Genomic DNA, 27,535 nt, shown 5'->3' on the forward strand with positions numbered 1-27,535 from the left:
AATAGATAGCATGTTCCTTCTTTCTAGTCTCGTCTTGTTGACCGAGAACACAACCCATGGATTCATCTAACACCGACAGATACATAATCAAAGGTCTTCCTTCCACTGGCGGGACAAGGATAGGTGGTTCCAACAGGTATTCTTTAATGCTATCAAAAGCTTCCTGGCATTCATCATTCCATACAACAGGCTGATTCTTTCTGAGCAATTTGAAAATTGGTCCACAGGTAGCAGTCATGTGAGATATAAATCTTGAAATGTAATTCAGGCGTCCGAGGAAGCCTTTGACTTGCTTTTCAGTTTGAGGACCAGCATCTCTCTGATAGCTCGGACTTTGTCAGGATCAACTTCAATGCCCCTTTGGCTAACAACGAAGCCTAGAAACTTTCCAGATCTTACACCGAATGTACATTTGTTGGGATTCAACCGCAGTTTGTACTTTCTCAATCTTTCAAACATCTTTTTCAAGTATACAACATGCTGCTCTTCATCACTTGATTTCACAATCATGTCATCAACATATACTTCAATTTCTTTGTGAATCATATCATGAAACAAAGTAGTCATACCCCTTTGATAGGTAGCACCAGCATTTATCAAGCAGAAAGGCATTACCTTATAACAGAACGTTCCCCATGGAGTGATGAAGGACGTCTTTTCTCTATCTTCAGGCGACATCCGTATCTGATTATAGCCAGAGAAACCATCCATAAAGGAGAACACTTTGGATTGAGCAGTACTGTCAACGAGTACATCAATATGTGGTAATGGGAAGTTATCTTTCGGACTGGCTTTATTCAAATCTCTGTAATCAACATACATCCGAACTTTCCCATCTTTCTTTGGCACTGGTACAATGTTGGTGATCCACTCAGGATATTCAGCTGTCATGAGAAAGCCCGCATCAATTTGCTTTTGCACCTCAGCCTTAATCTTAAGAGCCATGTCTGGACGAGACCTTCTCAATTTTTGTTTGACGGGAGGGCATTCAAGTCTTGTCGGTATCCGATGTTCCACAATCTTGGGATCCAGACCCGGCATATCTTCATAGGACCATGCAAAGACATCTGGATAATCACAGAGAAGCTGAGTAATCTTCTTTTTTACTTCTGGCTCAAGCGCAGCACCAATTTTGATCTCCCGCTTGTTCTCTTCAGTACCCAAATTAACGAGCTCAATCTCTTCTTGGTGAGGCTGAATGGCTCTCCTTTCTTGCTCAAGCAGTCGAGTGATCTCATATGGTATCTCTTCATTATCCTCCTCATCTTCGGCTTCATATACAGGGAATTCAAAATTTGGAGGAACCGTAGGGTCACTGTGTTCAACGGGTTCATTATGGTTCAATCTGCATAACATGATTGGGATGATTTTAGAAAAAGGTTTTTTTTATGCAGATTTTTGAAATTAATAAGAAAATAAAGATGTTTTGGTTTTTTTGGCATTACCATTATTTCCAAGGAAAAAGGCACTAAAAAGTATAAAAAAACAAAGAGTCGCAGAAAAGACGACAACTTTTATTGATAACGGCAATGCCGAAACAAACATGCCCTTACAAAGACATCACTTTCACCTTGGGCAGAGCGAAAGGATTGTTATTTTGAAAACAAAGAAAAGCATGAGCAACAAGACACATTACATGGAGGTATGCATGACTAAAGGAATATCAACGGCCTCCCAATTTCTCCCGGTGCCTCCTGGTACAACAAACACAGGCACATAACTACTTTCAGCAGCATCTTCGGCAATAACGTTGATAAACCTAGCACTATAGAAAGTTCCTGTTGAAATGCCCGAGGTCGGGGAGAAGCCAAGGCCCTCTCTGCGCTTATTCTCCAAAATTTGTATCACTTTGCCCCAGCCAGCAGCTTGCCCTTCTTGAACAGCTTTCTGGGTGTCTTTCAATGAAGCCATAGTAGCACTACCTCTTCGGGGTTCTGCACCTTCAACAGTCAAGCCTTGAAATGACGTCCCTTCAGCGGATCCTGCATCAACACAAGAAAAAGATGACACTTGGCTAACTAGGTACGCTTCTTCACCATGTACAGTGACAAGCTTACCGTTCCTCACAAACTTGAGCTTTTGATGCAGAGTGGAAGTTACTGCCCCAGCATCGTGAATCCACGGTCTTCCGAGGAGGCAACTGTAAGAAGCATTGATGTCTATGACCTGGAAAGTGATCTGGAACGTCTCCGGACCAATGGTGATGGGCAGATCTACCTCTCCAAGAACATCCTTACGAGATCCGTCAAAAGCCTTAACCAAATAGCTGCTTCCCCTTAGAGAAATTCCATGATGACTCAACTGTCTCAGTGTAGACTCAGGCATTACATTTAAGGACGATCCAGTGTCCACCAACACGTTGGATATCATGTCAGACTTGCAGTGCACTGAGATATACAGAGCTAAGTTGTGGTATTTCCCTGCTTCAGGAAGTTCATCGTCACCAAACCACAAGTTATTACAAGCAGTAATGTTACCCACTATCCCATCGAACTGATCCACGGAGACTTCATGATCAACATAGGCTTGTTCCAGCACTTTCATCAACACTTTCCTGTGAGCTTCTGAGCTCAGGAGTAAAGGCAAGATGGATATTTTTGATGGTGTTTGCAGCAGTTGGTCTACAATCTTATAATTGCTCTTTTTGATGAGCCTCAAAATCTCGTCTAGATTAGACTCTTCAATAGACTGGCCCGATGGGCTGGCATTCTTGTCAACAGGAGGAGCAACCGGTGGAGTTACTGGGTAGCAGGTGTAACGACCTTCTTCTAGAACAAGGGTGGACGGACCCTTCCACTTCTCAGAGTTGTAGTTTCTTCAGCAATGTTACCAACCGCAGCTGGGGATATCAGAGGCACTTCTATCCCATTCTCAATCATAGTCGCATCATACTTGTAAGGGATTGCTTTAGTATAGGCATAAGATACCGGGCCAGGTAGCCTGATCACCAAGGGTTCGTCCTTCCTTGTCTGAGGTACACTTTTGGTAGGGAAATCATGAAACACTGGCACAATCATACAAACGTCACTAGCAACCAAGTGCTTGTTGTCCATTAGACTCTGTATATCACCCTGTACGGTACAACAGCCCAGAGGATTCTGAAGACACTCTGAACAGGAAACATGGTCGTGATTAAACAAGGAAGCTTGGCAAAGCTTGACATGTAGCGGCACCAAAGGAGTAGCAACATTACGGACATCTAAAGTGGGAGCCTCTCGGGGAACCCGAGATGTTTCAACTTTATCAAAAGCCTCAATCATGTTAACAGCTGCATGGTCTGGAAGTGGGTTGTCAAGAACGTACGGAACACTATTTTCAAAAGTCAATCGTCCTCTGTCTATTAGATCCTTTACAACGTACTTCAAAGCATAGTACCCTTCAACATCGTGGCCCTGAGCGCCCTGATGGAATTCACATCTGAGATCCTGTCGGAACCTGGGAGGCAATGGCGTAGGTGGAGGCTTGCCTGGCCTGGTGACGCAATGCCCTTTAGCAAGTAGAGTTGGGAGCAGATCAGCATACCGCATTGGTATTGGTGGAAAATAAGGCCTAGGCCAAGGGCCTTGTTGTTACGGCTGTTGCTGTTGAGCAGGAGGCTGCTGTTGTACCTGCTGAGCAATGGCATTAACGGGTACTGGTGGTTGACCCGGTGGCAGAGGATATTGCTGGTAGAATGGTGGGAAGAAGGGATGTTGAGAGTACTGCATATATTGGTAGGGCAGAGGTACTTTAGCAGCATTAATGGGAGCGACAGCAGCTGTAGACTGGTTACCGGACACCATCCCTACTTCGGATTCTTTCTTCTTATGGTGGCCATTACCATACTTCTTCGGCGCACTAGCTGAGGGCTCACCTTTTTCATGAACAATGATACCTTCTCTGACAGCCTCCTCTAGACGAGTTCCCATAGTAACCATGTCGGAGAAATTATTTGGTGCAGAGACTATCATCCTTTCAACATATTCCTTCTTCAAAGTTTTCAGGAATGTCTGTGTCAGTTCTTCCTCATCGAGCCGAGGAGAAACACAGGCGGCTGCCCCCCTCCATCTCTGAGCATATTCACGGAAGGTTTCATCTGACTTCTGAGACAAAGACTTAAGAGAATCTCTATTCGGCTTCAAGCGGGTGTTGAACTCATAATGATTCTCAAATGCAGCAGCGAGTTCCTCAAAAGTATGGATATTATCTTTACTCAAGCCAGTGTACCAATCTGCCGCATCTTCCGTCAGACTATCCTGGAAGCAGTGGATCATCAGCGCATCATTATCCTCGTAGTTGGCCATCTTCCGGACGTACCGAATGACATGGCAATGTGGACAAGAGGATCCATTGTATTTGTCAAAATCTGGCACTTTGAACTTCTTAGGAACCTCAAACTGGGATACCAGGCATAAATCACGAGCCTTAGCAGAAACACCGTTCCCACGGCTAGCTTTGACCTCACGGAGCTCCCCAGCTAGCTCTCTTAACTGTTCTCTCATAGCTTCCACTATAGGGTCCTATCCACGCGGAGTATCAACATCGATTACCTGTTGCACAATGTGTACAACAGGATCGGTAACAGCAGTAGTCACTTGAGGCATAGAGGTAGATGTAGAAGCAAAAGTTGTTGCAGGAATCTGTCATTGATTAGCAATACCAGAAATACCAGCCGCAGTGTTGGGAGCATAGAAAGTTGAGAGTCCATAAGGGCGCCCATTGGGCATAACAAACCGAGCATCAGAAGCCACAGTGGATAATGGGATGGATGGAATCATTTCAGTAGTAACCAGAACAGACGTGACCGGTTGTTCTTGTGCAGCCATCAGAGTAGACATAACGTCATGAGCCTTAGCCAAGTCTTCTTTCATAGCAGCCAATTCGGCACGGAGCTGAGCATTCTCTTCTTCAAAGTTAGCCATGTTTCTTCTCTTGTACAATCTTGTCTGATGAATTCTAGCTGGTTGGTGAACTTTGCGTGCACGAGCCACCTTTCAGACTGCGGCGAAAAAATCAGGAGGCAATGAGCACGAGGGAAGTTCTTTGTGACCAATGAATGCATATGATGCATGAGATGTGTAAATGCATATGCAAAAAAAAAGACTCTTTTTTGTGTTATCGAAGAGTTTTAGACAAATTAGAAATTTGTAAATGTTACTAAACAACTGAAACATCATAACCAGACGAAACAATCAAACATCACAAGGTCTTACAAGATAATTCCCCTTTGAAATGCTAAGCCAAGGGATAGACTTTGAAATGTAAAACAACAATAACAACTGGAAACAACAACAGGAAACAGTAATCCTCAAGCATAGGAAGTGGAAGGATCATCCTCAGACTCAGACTCAGACTCATAGTTGCAGTATCGGGCATAGAAGTCATGGGCACCCCTAGCCCTCTTGGAATCCCTCATAAGTAACTTATCTTTTTCTTCAATCTCTTTTCTAGCCTTTGCCAACTCCTTCTTCAACGTCAAAACCTCATGAGTCTTCTGCTCATCTTTTCCATCCAAAGTCATGATCAAATTCTCAGCCTCATAGTATCTAGTCTTCCACTGATGCTTCTCTCAGCTCTCCATAGCTAGATGCTCCTGATACATCTCCTGAGTAGGCAGAGGTAGAGGCAAAGGCATGGTAGGAGTAGATGCGGACACATATCTCATGGCGGGGTAAGGCATGCCAATCTTCTCAGCCTGGTTTATTACCCATTGAGTATATGCCTCATGGGCAATACCGGATCTCACACCCATATGCTTCACATCTTTCTTCCAAATCTTGGACCAAGCCTCTATGAAATCTTCTCTTATTCCTGTAGGAGCATTAGAGTAATGGAAGAAGTAAGGAGATGTAGCAAGATAGATGGGCTTCTCTTTTATCGGGAAACCAAATTGTCGCAAGGCGAGCTCCGGGTTATAGTTGATTCCACCCCGAGTACCAAGAAGAGGTACATTAAGAAACTTTCCACCACCGAAGATAATTTCTTTGACTTTAGCAGCGGGGATGAGCCAAACCACTTCGTTAGGGGTGAGAGCCATAATCCGCTGTGAAACAGTCCAATTCTCTGGATTGTCATGGAAAGACTTCGGAAGGTGCGAAATAAACCACCTATATAAGAGAGGTACACAGCAAAGGATGTATCCACGACCCTTGCCGGATCGATCGTGAATAACATGGTATGTGTCAGCCAGCAAAGTAGGAACCGGATTCTTGGAACGGAAGATCATAATAGCATTCATATCCACGAAGTCATCAAGATTTGGAAAGAGGATAAGCCCATAGATGAGTAGTGCAAGAATAGCCTCAAGAGTGTCCTGACAAGTGGTTTTGAGATTGGCTTTCTCAAGTAGATACTCCGAAGTGAATCCTCGGATGTGAGCCTTAGTGACAAGATTCTTGGAAACATCGGAGGTCTTGAGATGGAGATCACAGGAAATAACCAAAGGAGTAGGGGGATGCTCAAGACCCTTGAAAGGTGTCCCCTTGGCAATAGATAGATCCATCAAGCAAGAATAAGCCTCGAGTGTGGGCACCAACTGAAAGTCGGGAAAAGTGAAGCACCGATAGTCCCGATCATAAAACTGTACTAGAGTGTGTACAAGCTTCTCATCCACATTAGTCTGGAGAAGAGTGAGTAAGTCCCCGTAACGACGTCGGAAACCGGTCGGATCCTTGACCTTGAGTGCCAAATCTCTCAAACTAGCCAAATCCACTTCCTTGAACTTGTAGGACTTAGTCTTCCCCATTCCTACAATGTTTACAAATTCAATTTGTCTAAGCCCTTCGATAAATGCATGGAAAAAGATTTATGCATGTATGCATGATCACATTCAAGTACGGAGAGAACATGGTGGGTTAGAATTTAAAAGTCAAGGAGCCATGGGTGGACACGGTGTCCGGTGATACTAGGGCTATGGGTAATAGTAACCGGGTTTTACAAAAGGTTCCCAAGTCGCAACCCCTCCGACGTATATCATGGTGCCACGAGACAAACACTCGCTCCATGATTATCCGTAAGAAGGTCTAACTTGAGTGTAGTATCGCGTGACGACTAAAACTCGAGACAAACACTCGGTTTAGCCTCCGCACTACATCCTAGAAAGTGGCCATGGATGGGTTCGGTTATCTACGGTCCATAGCGTCATAGAACAATTGGAAGCAAAGTGCCTAAACGCGACAACACGCGCCGACAACATCACCCCAAAAATGCCTCAGCTATGTGGGATTGATCGCATAATCCAATACACGAGGCAACCCTCGGAATGAATTGTCGATTATATCCCCCCGAAATCCTAAGTTCACTCAGCCCGGGTGTAGGGCTTTAATATTCTCACCCCTACACGTTTGCAAGAATTTAAACATTTATTCACATAAGAAAGCAAATAAAAGAATCAAGTAAGAACAAAAACGCAAGCGTGAAAATAAAGACTAGGCGTAACTCTCGAATCTCCCCAGTGAAGTCGCCAGCTATTTTATCTTGGTTTTTCGGGTGTCAAACATTGATTAAGTTTGAACCTTTTTAACCTTTGATATCTCATTTTTTCTTGGGAAGGGAAAAATAAGAAACCCTTGAGAATCGAGGTCCGGGAGTTGTTTTCGTCATGGGAAGGTGTTAGGCACCCATAACGACTATAGTATCCTATAGGAACCGTCTTTACTTTCTACACGCGCGCTTTATTTTTAAATGCTATTTGAAAATGTTATTTACACCTAAGGGTTTGCTAGGTTAAGAATTGGAGGGAGAAGAAAGTGTTTGAATTTTTGTTTTATTGGAATTGGAGAAGTTTTGACTTCTTGCCTACATACCCTTTTAAGGGATCAAAATCCATGTAGTTCTCTTCCAAAAAATGTTTTTGTTTTTGTTGGTTGATTTTAATTTTGAAAATGGAATTTTGAAGAATAAGAGAGAGAGGCCTCAAGGGCATAAGATTTTGAAAATATGAGGTGGAATTAGTCATTTTGCAAAAAAAGTCTAAGTATGATTAAAGTTCATTAAGGTTTTTGTTTAAGAAAATAAAGGGAAAATTCAATGGGATTTTGATCCCAAGGTTTCTTTGGAAAATTATTTGAGTGAAGTTGTTCATGTTTTTTGGAAAAGAGAATTTTCTAAGTATCGTGATCCATAAGCATACATCTAAAGCATATTCCCTAAGCATACATCTAAAGTATCCATGTGATGTGTGTGCATGTATCGGTGCTTGTGTCGGTGTACATCATTAGAGTCCATTGTCCATTACATAGGCCCTAGTTTACATGCTATGGTCTTGCAAGAATTTAAATTGCATAAAATAAAGAACAAATAAAAAACCTAGGTTATACATGCTAATTCTTGGCAAAATTTAAAGTGCAAGAAATAAAAGCTAAGAATATAAGATGGAGGATGAGATGCTTATGGAATGTATGAAACAAGAAGTAGAAGGTTAGTAGCACAAAGTGTAATATGGTGAAACATATAAGCAAGTAAACATCACAAAAACTTCAAAATACACCAAAAATAAAGGTAAAATATACCTAAAATTTGACCACAAAAGCAAAGCCAATACATGCCTTCTAATCCTCACATCATGATAATTTTTCAAAGGTTTTATTTCAATCATAATCATGAGAATTAGGAGAAAGTATCAAGCCAAGAACTATGACACATTTTTAAGCATATCTTGCACTTATTTTCACGAACAATATTCACATAACTTGTAACACAAGACACTAACAAAAATGCAATCACAAACACTAAAAATAGCATCCAATCAGGGATAAAACACATCACAAAATTGCATATCAAGTACCAATATCAAGTTGACAAAATATCATAGCAAAACCTAGAGAGAATTCACAAGAATTTAACAAAGAAATCAAACAAATCACAAGAGACATCACATATGTTATTTTTTTATCAAATTTCATCATGCAAAAATATCACAAAACATCAAGAAAATTATCAAGAATTCATAGAAATTTATTAGGAGTTTTTGCACAAAATTTTGACATGCAGAGGGTGTAAAAAGCAGGATCCAGTGGTGTGCATAGCAAAGAAATGAAGGAAAGAGAAACAGACAAAGTCCAGGCCCAAAACGCATTGAACTAGAGCCATAGGATTAATCCAGATGGATCAACCCTAGATCTAATGGCCTAGGATGGAGGAGAGTTGAACCAGAAGTGAACCGGACCGGTTCAGGCGCCTATATAAGCCTATAGGCGCCGATCCAGTTCATTTCCACTTCTCCTTTCTCTCTCTATCACAAATCTAGTGAGATGTGCTCTCACCTCTCTCTTCTTCTCCGTCGTCTTCTCCGACGAGCACAACGGCGGAGGTACGGTGGTCTGCCGGTGGCGCCACCGTACCTGAACGTTTTCTGAGAAAATATTACATCGTTGTGTTCGTCATTATCTCATCTTTATGGTTCTGAAACTAGTTTTTTAAAACCAAGCTTAGATAGGAGCAGATCTATACTTGAACCTTTCTGTTTCAACGTTTTCGAATCTTTTCAAAGCTTCTTGAAACAAAACCCTAATCTAACCTATTTTTTCACACTGATTACGAATATGAACTTAGATTTTGCAAATAAACGGTGAATCTTCGTAGATCTACGTTTTAGGGTTCGGTTTTCATTTTTTGCAAAGTTTTTGAAAGAACAAGTCCTGAGACTTGTTTATCTACCTTGATTCACCGTTTATCTGTTCCTATGAACCTTCGTTGAGCCTTTGCGATGAAAATGAGAAGGTTTTTTTTTATTACCTGAATTTTGAATTGGAGATTCGAACAAAAGATCCGTAAAAGCTTCTGGTAAGTTTGAACCGAAAATAAATCGGTGTTCTTCTCTTTTTCTTCTTCACTGGTTCAATTCTGGCTTCGATCCCTCTTCTTCTCTCTCAAACTCTCTGTGATCGTACGAATTCACACCTCTGGTGGAGAATTTGTGCTTGAATTGCAGAGGAGCACCGTTCAATGATGAAGATTCATCTTTGAATCACTGAGAATGGTGAAGAAATAGCTTCAATTTGGTTCAATTTTGCTTCTGGAAAAGTTAGGGTTTCAATGTGTTCTTCGTGTTCTTGAGCTTTTCTGAATTTTGATCTAACTGCCAAGAGAGAGAAACTCTAACTTTGTTTATGATGTGGCGTTTTTGGAATGGTGATTCTGACACATGTGATGAGTTGGCCTGTATTTATAGGCCAGCTGTGATTTTTGATCCAATGAGCTCTTGACACCTGTACTGGACTAAGAAAGGCTCGGCCTTGGACTAATTCTGGACTTTGGGACCTTTGTGCAATTTTTGGAAATTAAGGGACCAATATGCAATTTAGTAAAAGGACACAAAAACAAACTTTAAAACAACAAGGGACTGGACTGCAATTTGACAAACTGGACTAAAATGCAACTTTAAAATTTTGAAGGACTAAAATGCAATTTTTTAAAATTTTGAAGGACTAAAATGAAAATAATAATAAAATTGGAATAAAATTGGTAAAATGGAAAAAACGTAAAGTGAAACAATTAAAAAACACAAAAAGGACTAAAATGAACCAACTACAAAATGAGGTACTTTAAAGTAACCTCTCTCTGTCAAAATTTCATGTGAAATGATCAAAATGCCCCTGGGGACTGAACTGACTCAAAATGACTCAAATGCAATTTTTGAAATGGATTTTAACATGGAATTGAAACAAGGATTTATACAAACAAATTGAAATGACTCAGAGACAATTTTCAGGGATTAAAATGAGTTTGAATGCAGGAAATGACTAAAATACCCTTTTTCATGAATTTTTGCAAATAACATTGAAATAAAATGCAGAGAAATATGCAATTGATCAGAGACAACTTCAAATGACTTGGAGTGCAAGAAAACCCTTTTGGATGGCCTTAAATGCAAGAAAACACAGACAAATATACAGTTGAAAATATTTTCAAAACAAAGACAGTAAAACATGCAGATAAAGCATGGTAAAATATCAGGGCAAAACAATAGCAAAATGGCAATCTCTCAATAGTAATAGACACATATCAGAGATGGAAAACATTTTAAGCAAGTATTTTTAGGTCCAAAATTAGGGTATGACACACTACTCTTAGACATACCTGCATCATTGACATTTTCAGATTTAGGTACCCATTGTTCTATGTGTCCTGAAAGGTTAGTACTTGAGGCTTTACTCTTCACTTCCTGTACCTTGTCCTGTGAGTTGAATTGCTTCTGATTAACTATCACCTTAGGTTTTGGTACTTCAGAAGCAGTAACTGTCTTCTTCTGAAACTTGGACTTCAGAACCTCAGATTCTGGTTTCACCAGACTCTGAGGAACAGGTTCTGATCTTTTCAGGATCCTGATCTTTGAAATCTTGGAATCAGATTTTATCATAGCCTTTGGCTTAGAGTTCTTTGGCTTTGAGGTGATCTTAGCCTTAGAGCTAGAAGCTTCAGGTTCTGACTGAACAACAGTTTCCAACTCAGCACCTTCAGGTACAAAGAAGGTTTTCAATCCTACCTTGATGCATTCACAACATGCTTTGAGACTGATTTCATTTGGTTTCCCTCCAGAAAAACCAATCCCTTTGCCATTGTTTCTGTAAATGCTATTGATCATAGAAGCCACTCTGCTTCTGTCAATGCCAGATATGATAAAATCTTCAAGAGAAATTTCATGGTTGCTTAAAGGTTTTTCATTACACTTTTCATGTAGCTTCTGACATAAGAACCTGAGCTGATCTTCATAAGTTTTACACATGAAGTCAAAGCCCCTAAGTCCTTGTTCAGAAGCTTTCAGATCCAATAGAGTTGATTTTTGCTGTTTTACCAAATCAGCATATTTTTCTTTTAAATCCTTCAACTCATTGGTTCTTACTTTTAAATCCTTCAACTCATTGCTAATCAAAGAAGTTCTTTAAGTGACTCAACAAGTTCATCTCTGGGAATCTTAGAATATACCTCATTTTCATCTTCAGAATCTGATTCTGATCCAGCTTCTGAAGTTGCTGTGGCAACTAACCCAACCGCTACCTTTGCATCTTCATCAGCTTCCTCTTTATCAGATCCAGATTCACTTCCCAAATCATCCTAGGTTGCCAATAAACTCTGCTTGATCTGCTTCTTGAATTTGCTTGGTTTGAATGTTGACTTCTTTGACTTGTCCTTAGATTTCTCCTTCTGAAGATCAGGGCATTCAGCAATGAAGTGTCTAGGCTTCTTACAATTGGAGCATCCCCTATGATCTTCTTTCCTTGAGCTTCTGGAGTTGCTCCTTCTGGTTAGAAACTTTCTGTTCTTCTTGGCCAGATATTGAAGTCTGTTTGAGAGCATGTCCATTTCAGCAGCATCTGGATCAGAATCTGAACTTGATTGTTCTTCCTCTTCAGATTCAACCACTTTGAAAGCTTTTGATGACTTGCCTTTGGATGAAAGAGCTATTGATTTACTCTTCTCAGTAGACTCATGTTCATTAAGACTTAACTCATGAACTTTGAGAGAACTAACAAGATCTTCGACACTTAAAGTGTTTAAATCTTTAGCTTCCTCAATGGCAGTCACCTTTGGTCTCCATCTAGCAGGCAAGCTTCTGAGTATCTTGCTCACATGGTCAGAAGCAACATAGCTCTTCTTTAGAATTTGCAGCCCAGAGACTAAGGTTTGAAACCTTGAGTACATCTCCTCAATAGTTTCATCATCCTTCATCTTGAATAACTCGTACTGATGTACAAGCATGAGAGCTTTAGCTTCTTTGGCCTCCTTGCTGCCTTCGTAGTTTGAACAGAGAGAAGCAAACATAGCTTTAGCAGTGGATTTGTCACTCATCTTCATGTACTCTGCTTTGGGTATGGCAGTGACAAGGGCTCCTCTGATAATATGATGCTTCTTGTAGAGTTTCTTCAACTCAGGAGTATGTTTCTTTCTATCCACAGCAGCTCCTTCTTTATCAAGAACTAAGTCACCAACACCATCTTCTAGTATATCCCATAGTTCTTCATCTAAGCTCATGATATAACTATAGAAGTTGGTTTTCCACCAAGAAAATTATTCAGCATCTCCGTTGAACTTTGGAATCTTCCCAACACTGGATTTCTTACTGTCACTATAATCATGTGAAACATTATTATAGCTAGTTTGACCAGAAGTAGAAGATTCAGTAGACATGTTTTTCTCAGATCTTGGACTGTTACACTGTTAGGTGTTATCAACAGAACCAAGGCTCTAGATACCAATTGAAGGTGAGAAAAACACAAGAAGGGGGGTTGAATTGTGTTTTGAAAAATTCTTTATTTCTCTTAAAACTGAACACACTGATCAGAAGCTAAGTGAAACAGATTCTGAAGTGATAATCAGAATCTGAACACAGCGGAATAAAACAGAGAGAGAAGAAGAAAGACACAAAGCAATTATACTGGTTCCTTCCACAAACCAGAAGTAGTCTAGTCCCCCTTGCACTTCCAAGGAGATTTCACTAAGAGTAATATTTGATTACAATTGCTCAAGCACACCTGCAAGAGACTTCCTTTGCTCAAGCATACTTTGCAAGAGTCTTCCTATGCTCAAGAACACAATCAAGAGACTTCCCTGCTCAAGCACAACTGCAAGAGACTTCTAACTAAACAAAATTACACAGAAAATGTTTTAAGGTTGAACACTTGATATACAATCAGAGGTGCTCACAATACAAATTAGATACAGACTCAATAACTTAAGAATTTCTAAGATGAAACTTTGAGACACATAAATTCTAAGTGAATGCAGAACAATTTCAGCAAAGGTTTGGCACTTGTAAAAATGTTGTGAGTCTTTCGTTCAGCATTACCAAATCTGTAAGTCTTCACTCCTTTATATAGAGGTGCGAAAGAGACGTTGTGAAATTGCCAGCACATCAAAGAGTCGTTGTTGAAGCTTGATCTTTCACCAATGATCTTTTGCCTGATTTGGTTGTTATCCTATGAAGAACCAATTTGAAATCCATTCCCATTGTGAAGGAACATCTTTACAGGCATAGCTGTTTTTCTGGAGTGGTTTTCTTGTCCTGTAGTGTGGACACAAAACAGAGTAGTGGAGAAGGTGGTTGTACAGTTCGTACAAAGTACAATGTCAACGCTTTTTGAAGATAAGGTTCCAAAGCCTTCAAATCTTCACCAAAATGACCGTTGCAACCATCCACTAGTCTTCTGCAGTGTTTTCGAATCCAATAGACAACTTTTGAAGTGTTGATCTTTGAATCTTCAGCTTGTGGTCATAATCAGCTTCTGATGAGCTTCAGCTTCTGATGAAGTTGCTTCTGAACTATCTGCTTCTGATGACTATCCGCTTCCGAAGGCTATCCGCTTCTGTTGACCTTCAACTTCTGATGACCTTCAGCTTCTGATGACTTTCAGCTTCTGATGACGTCATCATTCTTCAGTAGCACTTATGACTTCAGATGCACTTCTTTTCAGATGCTTTCAGGCTTCCTTTTCTTTAGTCCATAGCTCTCTTTTTGTTCTTCATAACCTTTATATGATGTACATTTTTAACTATGGTCCTGTACGCTTGAACAAATATTAGCTAGTCCAATTTACAATTTTTAATACCTTGTTATCATCAAAATTCTTTAAGGTTCATTGTTAAACACATTTTGTTCCAACAAATGGTACCTTAGAAGAAACTATTTATGTAACTCAACCAATTGGCTTTTCAATCAAAGGGAAAGAAGATAGAGTGTTCAAACTGAACAAGGCTCTATATGGCTTGAAATGAGAACCTAGGCCCTAGAATAAAAAAATTGACAAATGCTTTATGAAACAAGGATTTAAGAAATGTATTATTGAGCATGGAGTGTATGTAAAAGGAAGAGAAGAGACTAGTTTACTTATCGTATGCTTGTATGTTGATGATTTTATGCTGACTGGAAGTAAAATTCAAGATATTGAAGAGTTTAAATCAGTCATGAAGTCAGAATTTGAAATGAATGGTCTAGGAAAGCTTGCATATTTTTTAGGAATGGAGATTCTCAGAACCTCAAAAGGCTTGATACTTCTTCAGACCAAGTATGCTATTGAGATCCTGAAGAGGTTCAATATGTTGGATTGCAATTCAGCTACCACTCCAACATATATTAATATGAGAAATGAACTGAAAGAAAAAGAAGAAAGTGTTGATCCAACACTATTCAGGAAGCTTATTGGATCACTAAGGTATCTATGTCAAAGCAGACCGGATATTCGCTATTCAGTTGAAATGGTGAGCAGGTTCATGAGTAATCCTCTTAAAACTCATTTCTTAGCTGTTAAAAGAATACTGAGGTACATAAATGGGACACTACACCATGGCATCCTATTTTCTACTGGAAAAGGATTTGAGCAACTCAACATGATAGGTTACTCAGATGCTAATTTGTGTGGGCATAAAATTGACAGAAGAAGCACAATAGTTTTTGTGTTCATATTACAAGGAGCCCTTATTTCTTGGTCATTTAAGAAGTAGTCATTTGTGGCTCTCTCAAGTTGTGTGGCTGAGTATGTTGCATGTTCCTCAGCAGCATGTCAAGCTAACTGGCTGCATAATGTGCTGGAAGATCTCATGATTAAGCAGAAACAACGTGTCAAACTGTTGATTGATAACAAGTCAGCAATTAACCTTGCTAAAAACCCCCATTGCTTATGGGAAGTTGAAACACATCGAAACCAGATTTCACTACCTAAGAGACCAGGTCAATAAATGCAAGATAATTGTTGTACACTGCTCTCAACAAATGATCAGATAGTTGATGTCTTCACCAAACTAGTCAAGAGAGCTCAACTTCAGAAGTTAAATAGAAATTGCAAGTTGTTTCCCTTGAGTTTGAATCAAGGAGGAATGTTGAAATATAATTGCAAACTCTTGTATATGTTTTGTTTGTAATATGTTCTAGTTAGTTAGTAACCATTTGTAACCGCTTCTCTAGTTTTTAGCTAGTTAGTTAAGACTGAAGGCTTTACTTGTTTTGCAAGCAATAGAAAACAAGTTGTATATATACATGATTCATGTAAATAAAGCCTAAGCCTCTTTCTAATAATTTCATCTCTTTCTCTCATATTTTAACTGTCACCATTCTCCTTCAATTACACAAAACCAATATCAATTTGTTCACCAACATCCACGAACCCTCCATCTTAAGAACATGACTCATACTACCAAAATTGAAAACGTTGAATGAATTGTAGTCCCACGTCATCAGTAAACCTCCGAAGCCACCAACAGAAGAAATAAAATAATAACTAAAACTTTGGACCCATAGAACATTATACAAACATATTGGTTCAAGACCTCCACCTTATTTTATTGTTTTTATGCAAACCATGTAACAGTTTCTTCTATGTAATCAACAATTGTATTCCTTTTTTCTATACCAGCCCATCTAAGCCTCCAACATTATATCCAATTAACTTCATAAGAATTAAGAACAAAACTACTTTCCAGAAAAAAAAATCAAAACTTCAATAAAAAACAAACGTCTAATTGAGGACACATCAACACCCTTACCAATATTCGATCTCTCTCTCTTCTCAATTTGAATTATTTTTTCCTTCTTTCTTATCACTCCGTGTTTTTTTTATATATATAATGATAATAGTCATTAAAAACTCATACACACTAATGAAGAAGTTGACTTCAAACCTGATTGCATGCCGGCCATAGCAATGTAACTATTCAATAAACTAAATAAAGAATTTAAAAAACTAATATTTCAAAAAAGAAATTCATATTTTAACGGTTCAAAAGTCTACATCATTGAATGAAATAAATGAATAAACAAAGGTGACACAAGTTGAGGTTTGAATCAGTCCAAAATTAATTTTAAATCAATTGTGTGCCGAAACTCTGATACTTTGTCACAAGGTATCGCAGAATTACTAGAATTCAGCTTTGTTTGGTAGAAGAGAAATGCTGAAGAGAGAGATATGAAAGAGAGAAATAGCAGAGAAACTAGCAATTTCTCTTGTTTGGCACATACAAGAAAGAGAGAAGAGAGACAAATATGTGGTGAGGCCCACATGTTTTTTCTTCTCTCTAGGACAGCAGAGAAAGGCGTGGGAAGTTGCTCATTTTGGTATTTTTACTTTTCTGCCCTTTAATATGTGATGTAGCCCAACACCCCTTCTCTTGGCTTGTTCGCCTATGCTGTTGTTGTTATATAATCATGTGACTTTTTTTTTTTGCTTGGGTTCATGTAATTAATATTAATTAACCATTAATTATTTTATTGATTAAATTAAAACTAAATAAATAAAACATAAAAAAATCAGTTTAATAATTGAGGCATTTCAATCAATTAATTGAATTAAAATAAAAAATAATAATTTGATGAGAAGATTTTTTCAAGGACATTCTTGTACTTTCAAAAATAATCAACACTTCTCTCTTCTCTATTTCTCTTCTCTCTCTCCTGTACCAAACAATACCTCAAATCTGCTCTATTTCTCACCTCTTTCTCTCTTCCCTTACTCTCTCTTACCTCTTTCTCTCTTCTTATTTTCGTCTCACAACCAAACACACCCATGTTTAAATAGTTGATCATCTTTCTTAATTTATTAATTAAATGTCCGACACATCTACCTATCGATAAACTTCACAATTCATATTTAAAGACCACGTAAGAGTCAACTCAAAAAAGACCCATGCCATTCCCATCATAGTGACAGTGCATTATTAGACTTTGTTTTCTAATCATATTACTCATTCATGAATGAGTAACATGGGTGCATTCATCACTTTCTTTCTTTCCTTTCAACCTCTCATATTGATCTTCTTCTTCCTCCTCTACATAACACTCATTGAGTTCCGACGGGTCAAAAAACTTGTCGGAACTGGTCCAACAACCTATCCTGTAATAGGTTGTTTAATATCTTTTTACAAGAATCGTTTTCAGTTGCTAGACTGGTATACCGAGCTTTTAGCCCAATCGCCAACCAATACCATATTGGTTCATCGATTAGGTGCGCGTAGAACCATTGTAACGGCAAATCAACACAATGTCGAATATGTGCTCAAGACCAATTTCAAAAACTTCCCCAAAGGGAAACCTTTTAGGGAGATCCTTAGTGATTTCCTTGGAAAAGGTATATTCAATGTGGACGACGATTTATGGATGATACAGCGAAAACTCGCAAGTCATGAGTTTTCGCTGAGATCCATAAACGAGTTCATCATGCACACGTTGGAGGAAGAAGTTAAAGGGAAACTAATTCCATTAATGGATTCACTATCAATAGAGAACAAAGTAGTTGACTTTCAAGAGTTGTTAGGGAGATTCTCTTTCAATGTGATTTGCAAATTCACATTGGGGATTGATGATGATGATAATAATAGGTGTCATTTGGATCCTTGTTTTCCAATTTCGCCGTTGGCGAAGGCTTTTGATGTGGCGGCTGAGATTTCGGCGAGGCGTGGAGCAGCACCTTTGTTTTTGGTGTGGAAAGTGAAGAAGTGGCTTGGAGTTGGATCGGAAAGAAGGCTTAAAGATGCAGTTAAGGAGGTTAAGATACGTGTCATGGAAATGATTTTAGAAAGGAAGAAGAAGATGAATATAAAAAGAGAGGATCTTGTTGGTGGTCAAGATCTCTTATCACGTCTTATTTCTTCAGGTTGGTGAACATTTTCTAATTGTTCTTCTCTATCTTTTTATGGGATTAAATATACACCAAAAAATTGTAGGGGCACATATCAAACCATTGTTGCAGCTACGATATAAATGTTTCATCAATTTTTATAATTAAATTTCTATAAATTTCTGTAATTAAATTATTTTTACTGTCTTATGAAAGTTAGCATAAACGTGTTTATATTAGCTTGTTATATAGTCAAACATATAAGCTCCTTCGAGATGTTGAATGTTTGAATAATTTTTTAATAATTAAAATCAATACTCCTTCCCCTCCAAATTATATGTCATTCAAACAAAATTTGTTTGTGTCAAATTATATGTATCACTTTACAATATCAAAGAATTATTAATGCTTATTTTCCTATTACGCCCCTTACTATTTATTACTTTATCTTTTTTCAATTGTTTTAATTTATATTTTTCATACCATTAATGATAGATATTTTTATAAAACTACTCACACCTACTCTTTTCTATACAACATTAACTATATTTCAAATTGTCAAAGTGACATATGATTTGAAAGGGATGAAGTAGTAAATATCAAAAGAAAATAATTATCTTTTAAATAAAAATAAAATTATATGATATCACTTTATAAGTGAAATATTTTTCTTGCAGGGCACGAGGAAGAAGTAATTAGGGACATGGTGATAAGCTTCATTATGGCAGGGAGGGACACAACATCATCAGCATTGACATGGTTCTTTTGGTTACTATCACGTTATTCTGATATTGAGCACAAGATATTGAACGAGTCAGAAAACAAATTCAATAATGAAACATTGGATTATGAATCATTGAAGAATATGAATTTTTTAAAGGCATGTTTATGTGAATCCATGAGGTTATATCCACCAATCGCATGGGATTCAAAACATGCCACATGTGATGATGTTTTACCAGATGGTACTTTGGTAAAACGTGGTGATAGAGTGACTTATTTTCCATATGGAATGGGAAGAATGGAAAATTTATGGGGAAAAGATTGGTTTGAATTTAGACCAGATCGTTGGTTTGTTGAATCGAACAATGAAATAATATTGAGTGAGGTTTGTCCTTATAAGTTTCCTATTTTTCAGGCTGGTCCAACGGTGTGTCTTGGAAAAGAAATGGCTTTTATTCAAATGAAATATGTGGTGGCTTCAATTCTTAGGAGATTTAGGATTAAAATAGTTAGTCCTGAGAAGCCTAAATTCGTGCCACTTCTTACGGCACACATGGCCGGCGGCTTAAAAGTATTGGTTTCCAAGAGAATGTAACTTTAACTCATTTTTCTACTACCAACATGGACCCTATCAAATTATGTGATTAGAGGTTCAATCTTAGTGATTAGAGTTTTGATCATATACTATGTATGAAAGAATATGAATTATTTATTAAGAAATATATGATTTTTTAAATGAATCTTATATATATCTTAAGAGGTTAATTGGTCTCTAGTTTGTTTAACTGTTTTGGGTTTCAAGAAACATATTATATTCATTGCTATTTTTTTTTTTGAACAAATCAAAATGATATATATATATATATAAATAAAGACGTTGCAATTCCCCGCACAAGGTGTACTAAGGAAAAACAACGCTCAAAAGTCTACAACAAGGTGGTGCCAAGGAAGCTACGACACCAACAAAAAATAATTACAAGCTAACACCCACACAAAGCAGTGGATGTTGCCACCAATCATGATAACATAAATGAAATGACGGCCATTTAGCTTTCAGCCATAAAAAGGAATGCATTTTGATTTTCTCTATGAGGACGGAGGAATGTGAACCCGTATTTTTGAAGACACGGTCGTTACGGTCCTTCCAAATCACCCAGACACAAGCGAACCAAATTACTTTGAGCACACACTGAAAGCTTCGAGGAATACCTAGTAATAACGTGAAATGAATATGATGCTCCCTCACCTGACAAGGAAGCACCGTCGGTATGCCTACCCAACGACGCACATATAACCACATCGTATTGGGCACATCACACTCTAAAAAAAGATGATTTGCTAACTCTGATTCACCGCACCCATAGGCACACACCGTATCATCAACCTAAACAACTCGTCGCCGCAATAGATTATCCTTTGTGGGAAGACGATTGCGAAGCAAGCGCCACACAAACAGAGACACTTTTGTCGGAATGTATCTGTGCCAAACATCAGCAACCATACTTCTATCTACTTGCTCGTTGAAAGTTAGCAGACGGTAAGCTTCGCGGACTGTATATCCGTGAACAGGATCTAAACGCCATCTCCAAGTATCCGAAACATTATACTGCAAAACAATGTTATGTAATAATAAAGTGCACTCCCTCACATTATCCTCCTCCCAAGCTAATAAGCGACGTCTCCACACCCAAGCCCTCCCTCCATCCTCCCAACCCCTTCTCGTCATCTCCTCCATCGAACACTCCTTATTCACCGCTAGATTAAAGAGCCGAGGGAATTGATGGCATAAAGGCATGTCCCCGACCCAGTTATCAAGCCAGAATAAAGTAGTAAGTCCGTCACCAACTACACGGCAAGTGTTCTCTGCAAACCAGTTACCCACTCCCTCGCCAGCCCCACTACGGATAAAGCACAAGTTTCTCCACCACAAAGACCCACATCTCCCACCCTCCTGCAGCCGCCCCATACCTCACCATAACGGGCCTTTAAAACTTTGTACCAAAGGCCCTCCTTATCTATCAACATCCTCCAACACCATTTCCCTAATAACGATAAATTAAAAGCACCCATCCTCCTAACCCCCAACCCTCCATCCTCCTTTGGGACACAAATAGAATCCTATTTTATCCAAGCAATTTTTCTATTATCCTCACCACCCCCCCCCCCCCCCCCCCCCAAAAAAAAAATTAAAAAATAGATTCTATAGAAGAGATTATACTTGTGGGAGCCTTGAAGAAGGAAAGAAAGTAAACCGGGAGCGAAGACAGGACAGATTTCAGTAATATCAGGCGACCTCCATAAGACAAAAATTTATTACTCCACAAGGACAGACGAGTCGTAAAACTATCAACCACCGGTTTCCAAAAACTCAATCTACGTGAATCCCCACCAGTAGGTAGCCCCAAATAAACAAAAGGAATGGAACCCTTTCTACACTGCATTACTGACGCCGCCTCCGCTAAACAAGTATCAGATATGTTAACACCTGTCAGCATACTCTTATTGAAATTCACCTTTAACCCTGGTATCTCCTCAAATAATAATAACACCGCCCGCATAGATCTGACATTCAACCAACTCTTTTTGCCTATTATGAGAGTATCATCTGCGAATTGTAAATGAGTTAAATTAACCTCACCCATGCTTCCCACTTCGTAGCCGTGGAACAAATTCGCTGTCACCAAAGATTTCATCAAAACATTAAACCCCTCTGCAGCTATCAAGAAAAGAAACGGAGAAAGAGGGTCCCCTTGTCGAAGGCCCCTCTCTAAGTGAAACTCATCCGTCGGACTACCATTTACAAGGACTGAAGCCATCACAGTACCCACACATTCTGCTATCCACATACGCCAAAGAGTCGGAAAATTCATTTGCACCATCACTGTATCTAGATAATGTAAATCGACCGAATCATAGGCCTTTTCAAAATCAACTTTGAATAGTAAAACTTCCTTATTCAAACTTTTTGCTTCATCAACCACCTCATTGGCAATCAGAATACCATCCAAAATTTGATTTCCTTTGACGAAAGCTGATTGGGAGTCTGAAATAACACTGCCCATAACACCTCGAAGTCGATTAGCTAAAACCTTCGCAAGCACCTTATACATACAACCCACCAGAGAAATAGGACGAAAATCATTGAGCCTCTGCGGACTGTTGACCTTTGGAACCAAAGCTATAAATGTAGAGTTAACACCTTTCGTTAATTTTCCGTTACGATGAAATTCCACCATAAACCGCATGAAATCTTCCTTCACAAGTCCCAAAACTCTTTTAAAAATCCAAAATTGATGTCATCCGGACCAGAACTTTTGAAACTATCGCAATCCCACACAGCTTGTTTCACTTCTTCCATCGAGAATGGTCTAGTTAAACTGCCCCCTCGCTAAAAGATAATTTACGAAAAGGAATGCTGCCCACACTTGGCTGCTCAGCTCCTAATGATTTAAAATGACTAGAAAAATGATTAAAGAATGCCATACGGTTATTCTGAACACCTTCAACACCAACTCCATCAACATTCACCAAGTTATAGTGTTGCGGCGGCGGCGATTAGACATAACACCATGGGAAAATTTGAATCAAAATAAGAGATGCGATCTTTTACATCCGACATCTTTCCTTCCAAGTTCTGAGAATGTTGTCTATGCCACTCTTTTAAACTATTTTTTATCATTTTAAGCTTTTGGCGCAGCACATAACCGCTCCACCCTTGCACTTGAAAGGAAGTCCATTGTTCACGAACAAAATTCGCATAACCCGGATAATTTGACCAACATTTGAGCATCCTCAACGGACGAAGTCCCCAATTTGCTTCATCAATATGTAACATCAGAGGAACGTGGTCGGAGAGACCCCGTTGATAAGCCACCTGAATACTGTTAGGCCACACCGCACACCACTTTTCAGACAACAAGAACCTATCCAGTCTACTCATCGATACACCGTCACCACGATACCATGTAAACAACCGACCACATATTGGCAAATCAATCAAAGAACTATCATCAATGACTTTATTAAAAATGTCTGAATCTGCCTGTTTAAACACCATACTCCTTCCTTTTCTTTCATCGATGTCACGGATCGAATTAAGGTCCCCACATACACACAAACAAAAATCATTCTTGCTAGTAATGAAAGTGACCAGCCGCTCCCACAAATTCTTTTTAGCTTCCGTATCACAAGGTGCATACACATTAATAATAACAATATCCTCCCACGTGTCAATGACCCTGCCAGTAATAACAAGGACATGCCCAAGACTCGTTGTAGACCAGACATCCAAAAGAGAACTATCCCACACCGTAATTAAGCCACCAGATGCCCCAAGAGATGGTTGATAAGAATAGCCACAAGGAGTAAGTCCCCAAAAAGATTTAATCAAGAAGTCGTCGACAAAACTCATCTTCGATTCCTGAATACATAACACAACAGGACTCTTCTCATGAACTAACGTCGAACCTCCACCCTCTTCTCACCGCCTCCTAACCCCCTCACATTATAAGAAATAACCTTCATTGAGCCCACACACCTCCCCCATCTCCCTCCACACCTACACCCTCAACACCCGTCACCTTCATTTAAAGAACCCCCTACTCCCTCACCAATAACATCAGTACCCCCTGCCGCCCGCCACTCTCTTCTCCCCGCCCACGTCAGTAAGTTAAAACTATTATTAGGATCTCCCTTAAAACTCACTCCAATCACCTTTCCTATATCTTTAACGTCCTTCGCCACCCCCTGTGATTTATCATGAGCCAAAATACAATTTTCCCAGTCATTATTCACACTAGAAGAAAAAAATTTAGATGAGTCTGTAGTGGAAATCATGGCTGCCTTGCCCTTAGAAGTTTGGGAAGCCCTGCTTATCTTTCGTGAACGATCTTGTTTTCTCAACACTTTCAATATTTCTTTTCGGTCAGCTGAAGGCATCCTTGAAATTTTCTTCATAAAACCCATCGAATGCTTATAACTACTAGTTATTATCTTCTTTACTGACTGCTTCGATACCACAGGCTGAACAAGTATTTCTTTTGAAACAGACGGCTGATCAGCACCAACATATGTCCCAGCCGTGAAGACTTTCCCAGCATCCTGTACGGGTACTTGCACCAACCAGTCAAGACTCCACGGACCATTGTGATTTGTCTGTTGAGAAAAAGTTGGCGGCTTCACCTTTGAACCTTGCTGCAATGTTGCGTCGTTACTATCCACCGGGCATAAGACTGGTTCCAAAACCGAAGTAAAAATAGGCTGCTCATGTTTACTGTTGTCTTTGTTGGACACCGCTGTGCTCTCTTCCACTAAATCATTATTCCTCTTCTTCTTACTTTCATGATGACTCCATTCTTTTTTCAAATCGTCGACTAAGTCATCTAACTCCCACTCCCCTTGAACCTCCTCCAAACCGGGAACATTATTTAAATGCAGTAACGTTTCCGGCGTAGTATCTTGCTCCACCTCTGTCAAAAAAACATCCTCCCCACGGTGACAACCCCACTCCTCCACCAACTTAATTACGTACACACATCCATCTATAGAAAATTCTGCAGTCGTATTCACAATTTCTATATTAGGCGTAGAAATCAAAATACGTGCAAAATCCAACCGAGCCTTTTCCAAAGTGCAGTCATCCACGCGAATAATCCTGCCACTATTCATTACACAAAGTTTGAAAAAATCATCATTCCATGCATCAGCGGGAATACCATACACTCGTAACCATGCCCCACGTTCATACTTGACATCCGTTACCGACCACTTATGAATATTATTAAAAAGCATTCCAAAAAAATGAATGGCTGCATTGAAGACTTCCCAAATGTCCTCCTCACCGGTGCTATGTAAAAATAATTTATCCCCGCCCAAAGGTGTAACAACTACCGACGAAATCCCCACATCCTCAATTCTTTGTTGTAAAGCCAACGTTGAATCTCCTAAAATAACTGAGGCTACCCTACCAGCTTTTGCCCATTCAAGATCCGCTTCTTTCGATCTGTAGGTAGGTATGAAACGTGACTTAACCTCCAGTACTGTTTTGAGATCAGCAGCCCTTGTTTTCACCACCAACTCCTCCCCACATGGTCGTGAAATAGAAGTAACAGCAGCCTTCCCAACCACCTCTCCCTCCCTTGGCTTCCTCCCTTCTCCCTCGACCTTCCCTATCTTAATACCCTCCTCCACCCTACGCACTTTCTGATTCCTCCTAACGCCATCTACCTTCACATCCACCTTTCCCACAGTAATAGTTTTTTCTCCCTCACCTATTACCACTTCCGCCTGCTTCCCCACTCTCACATTTCTAATACCAACACTCTTCACCCTCACCACAGCCTGTCCGTTCCTACAATCCCCTACCCTTCTCTCCTCCGTCACAACCACATCAGAAACAGAAGAAAAACGATCAAACCGCGCCTCACGCGCCCAAATCCTACATTGACCTATCCAAACGTTGTTCAATGCCAAGGCCAACTTTTCAACATTTCGAACATTCTCAAATCTCAAAAAGCCATAACATTGTCCTCTAATATTTCTTTTCTGAGCAATGTATACGTCATTCAAGATACCACAGACCTCAAAGTATTGGCGCAATTGGAACACAGTTAAACCTTCAGGAAAATTTGTAAAATAAAATGCTACCTTACTGCATGGAACAGAATGATTTTGGACGACTGCACCTTTCTGTTCAGCAGCTTCATCACACCTGATATGTGGAAAATGCTGGCCTCCCAGACCTTCGGAAACCTTACTGTCCTTTTTCTAATCAGACGTCCTCGACCTTGAATTGTACCGTTGAAAACCACCAATGTCCTCTTGCCCTCGCCTGTCCCTAACCCTAATCTGTGTCGTTCCTCCATGTCGTTCCGATACCCTTGACCTGTCTCGTCTTCCGGCTTCCGGTTGCGTCGATTTCCTCTTCTTAGACTGAACCACAGTCCAATCTCCCCTATCCCCACCCTTATCTGCCACCCTGGCTGGACCCCGTTCCCCCCCGTTGTATCTCGCTACAGGCGATCTGCTCCGGCGCGGTTGCCCTAGGAAAACTCTAGAAGAACCGCCTGTAACACCCATACTAGACGTATCTAGAAAATCTAGCATGTGCATTTATTTAGTACTGGATACATTAAAAATTTACAACATAAAAACTTCGAATGAATATCTTATACAATAATGTGCGTTCGTATAATAATAAAGTAACTCAACTTTTCTAAAATAAAATGAATGCGTCCTTGCATATCCATATCATCCTGCAGCGGGTACGAACGAACACTTGCTGATATATCCATTCGGCTACTAACTTGCCATCCAACCTGTTTATCTGAAACAAATAAGGATTGGGATGAGACATAATGTCTCAGTGAGTTCCCCTAAATCCTAGGCTATAGGCAACCTCAAGGGAAATCTACGGTCACCACGTGTCTACATTACAACCTGACGGTTGATTATACGTGTGTGGGGACTTGCATACTTAGACGGTCGTGCATACTAGGGCCGTCATAGTCTCTTCTTACCTTGTTATAGGCTTCACTTCTATACGTGTCATGGCGGTTAAGGGGAATCTAGGACCACATTGCCAAGAATACGCTTTACGTATCGAGGCCTAAACATACTATAATCATGACACGATTCTAAACCGGACGATTAGGGGAAAACTAAGATCGTCGTCGGCATACCTTTCTCTATTTGCTCTATGCATACTTACGTTGTGTTTAACAACATATTCTATCTTGCTATCATACTAATTCTTGACGATCTACGCCAAGGCTCTACTATTTCTTGACGATCTACGTCAAGGCTTGATGACATAACATAAACATATATAATAAATATGCATAGTCAGGTTCATTAAGTTAGCGTTTAACAAACAAACATTATCTGAGTTCATTTTACGGAGAGCCCCGGGGTGGAGTAAACCCGAGCACAATCCCTATCTAACCGATGGAACCTATCTAAGGAATAACCAACGGCACTCCTGCAGTGGCGTGCAGGATCCTTACGGCTAACCCTGTTTCACCTAGTGGAAACCCCTTATGTCCAACCTAATGTGGATCACAAGAGACACGACACCTACATCTTGTTAAAGCTTTCTATGTGAATAGATATCTAATCGCTTCACAGCTTTAATAAAGTCTGAGTCTATAAATGCATGAGTATTAAATATATACATGCTATCTCTTTTACCTCGGATTCCTATACGATCCAACTAGAGGTAAACTATATGCTTGCTTCACTTACTTCGTGAATAGATATCTAATCGATTCACGTCTTGCCATACTCGTATGGCA

General features: G+C 39.6%; 1 protein-coding gene and 1 pseudogene across 1 annotated transcript; one reads left to right on the forward strand and one right to left on the reverse strand.

Moving 5' to 3' along the window:
- Positions 1–1,504: 1,504 nt before the first annotated feature.
- On the reverse strand, positions 1,505–26,321 carry LOC146905436 (uncharacterized; annotated as a pseudogene).
- LOC146905437 (cytochrome P450 94B3-like) lies at positions 17,582–19,984 on the forward strand. The gene is made up of 2 exons (XM_085727124.1): positions 17,582–18,557; positions 19,199–19,984. The coding sequence occupies exons 1-2, from the start codon at positions 17,660–17,662 to the stop codon at positions 19,837–19,839; spliced, it is 1,539 nt and encodes a 512-aa protein (XP_085583250.1). The 5' UTR covers positions 17,582–17,659; the 3' UTR covers positions 19,840–19,984.
- Positions 26,322–27,535: the final 1,214 nt, after the last annotated feature.

This window comes from Medicago sativa, chromosome 7 (genome assembly GCF_051527215.1).
Source record: "Medicago sativa cultivar Bolivia chromosome 7, Bolivia_mono, whole genome shotgun sequence".
NCBI classification, from domain to species: Eukaryota; Viridiplantae; Streptophyta; class Magnoliopsida; order Fabales; family Fabaceae; genus Medicago; species Medicago sativa.

What these genes read in the sequence shown, in the direction of transcription:
- LOC146905437 (XM_085727124.1), top strand. Translation starts at nt 17,660, where the DNA reads ATGAGTAACATGGGTGCATTCATCACTTTCTTTCTTTCCTTTCAACCT. An exon ending in ATCACGTCTTATTTCTTCAG is followed by an intron (nt 18,558 to 19,198) that starts GTTGGTGAACAT and finishes TTTTTCTTGCAG; the next exon opens with GGCACGAGGAAGAAGTAATT.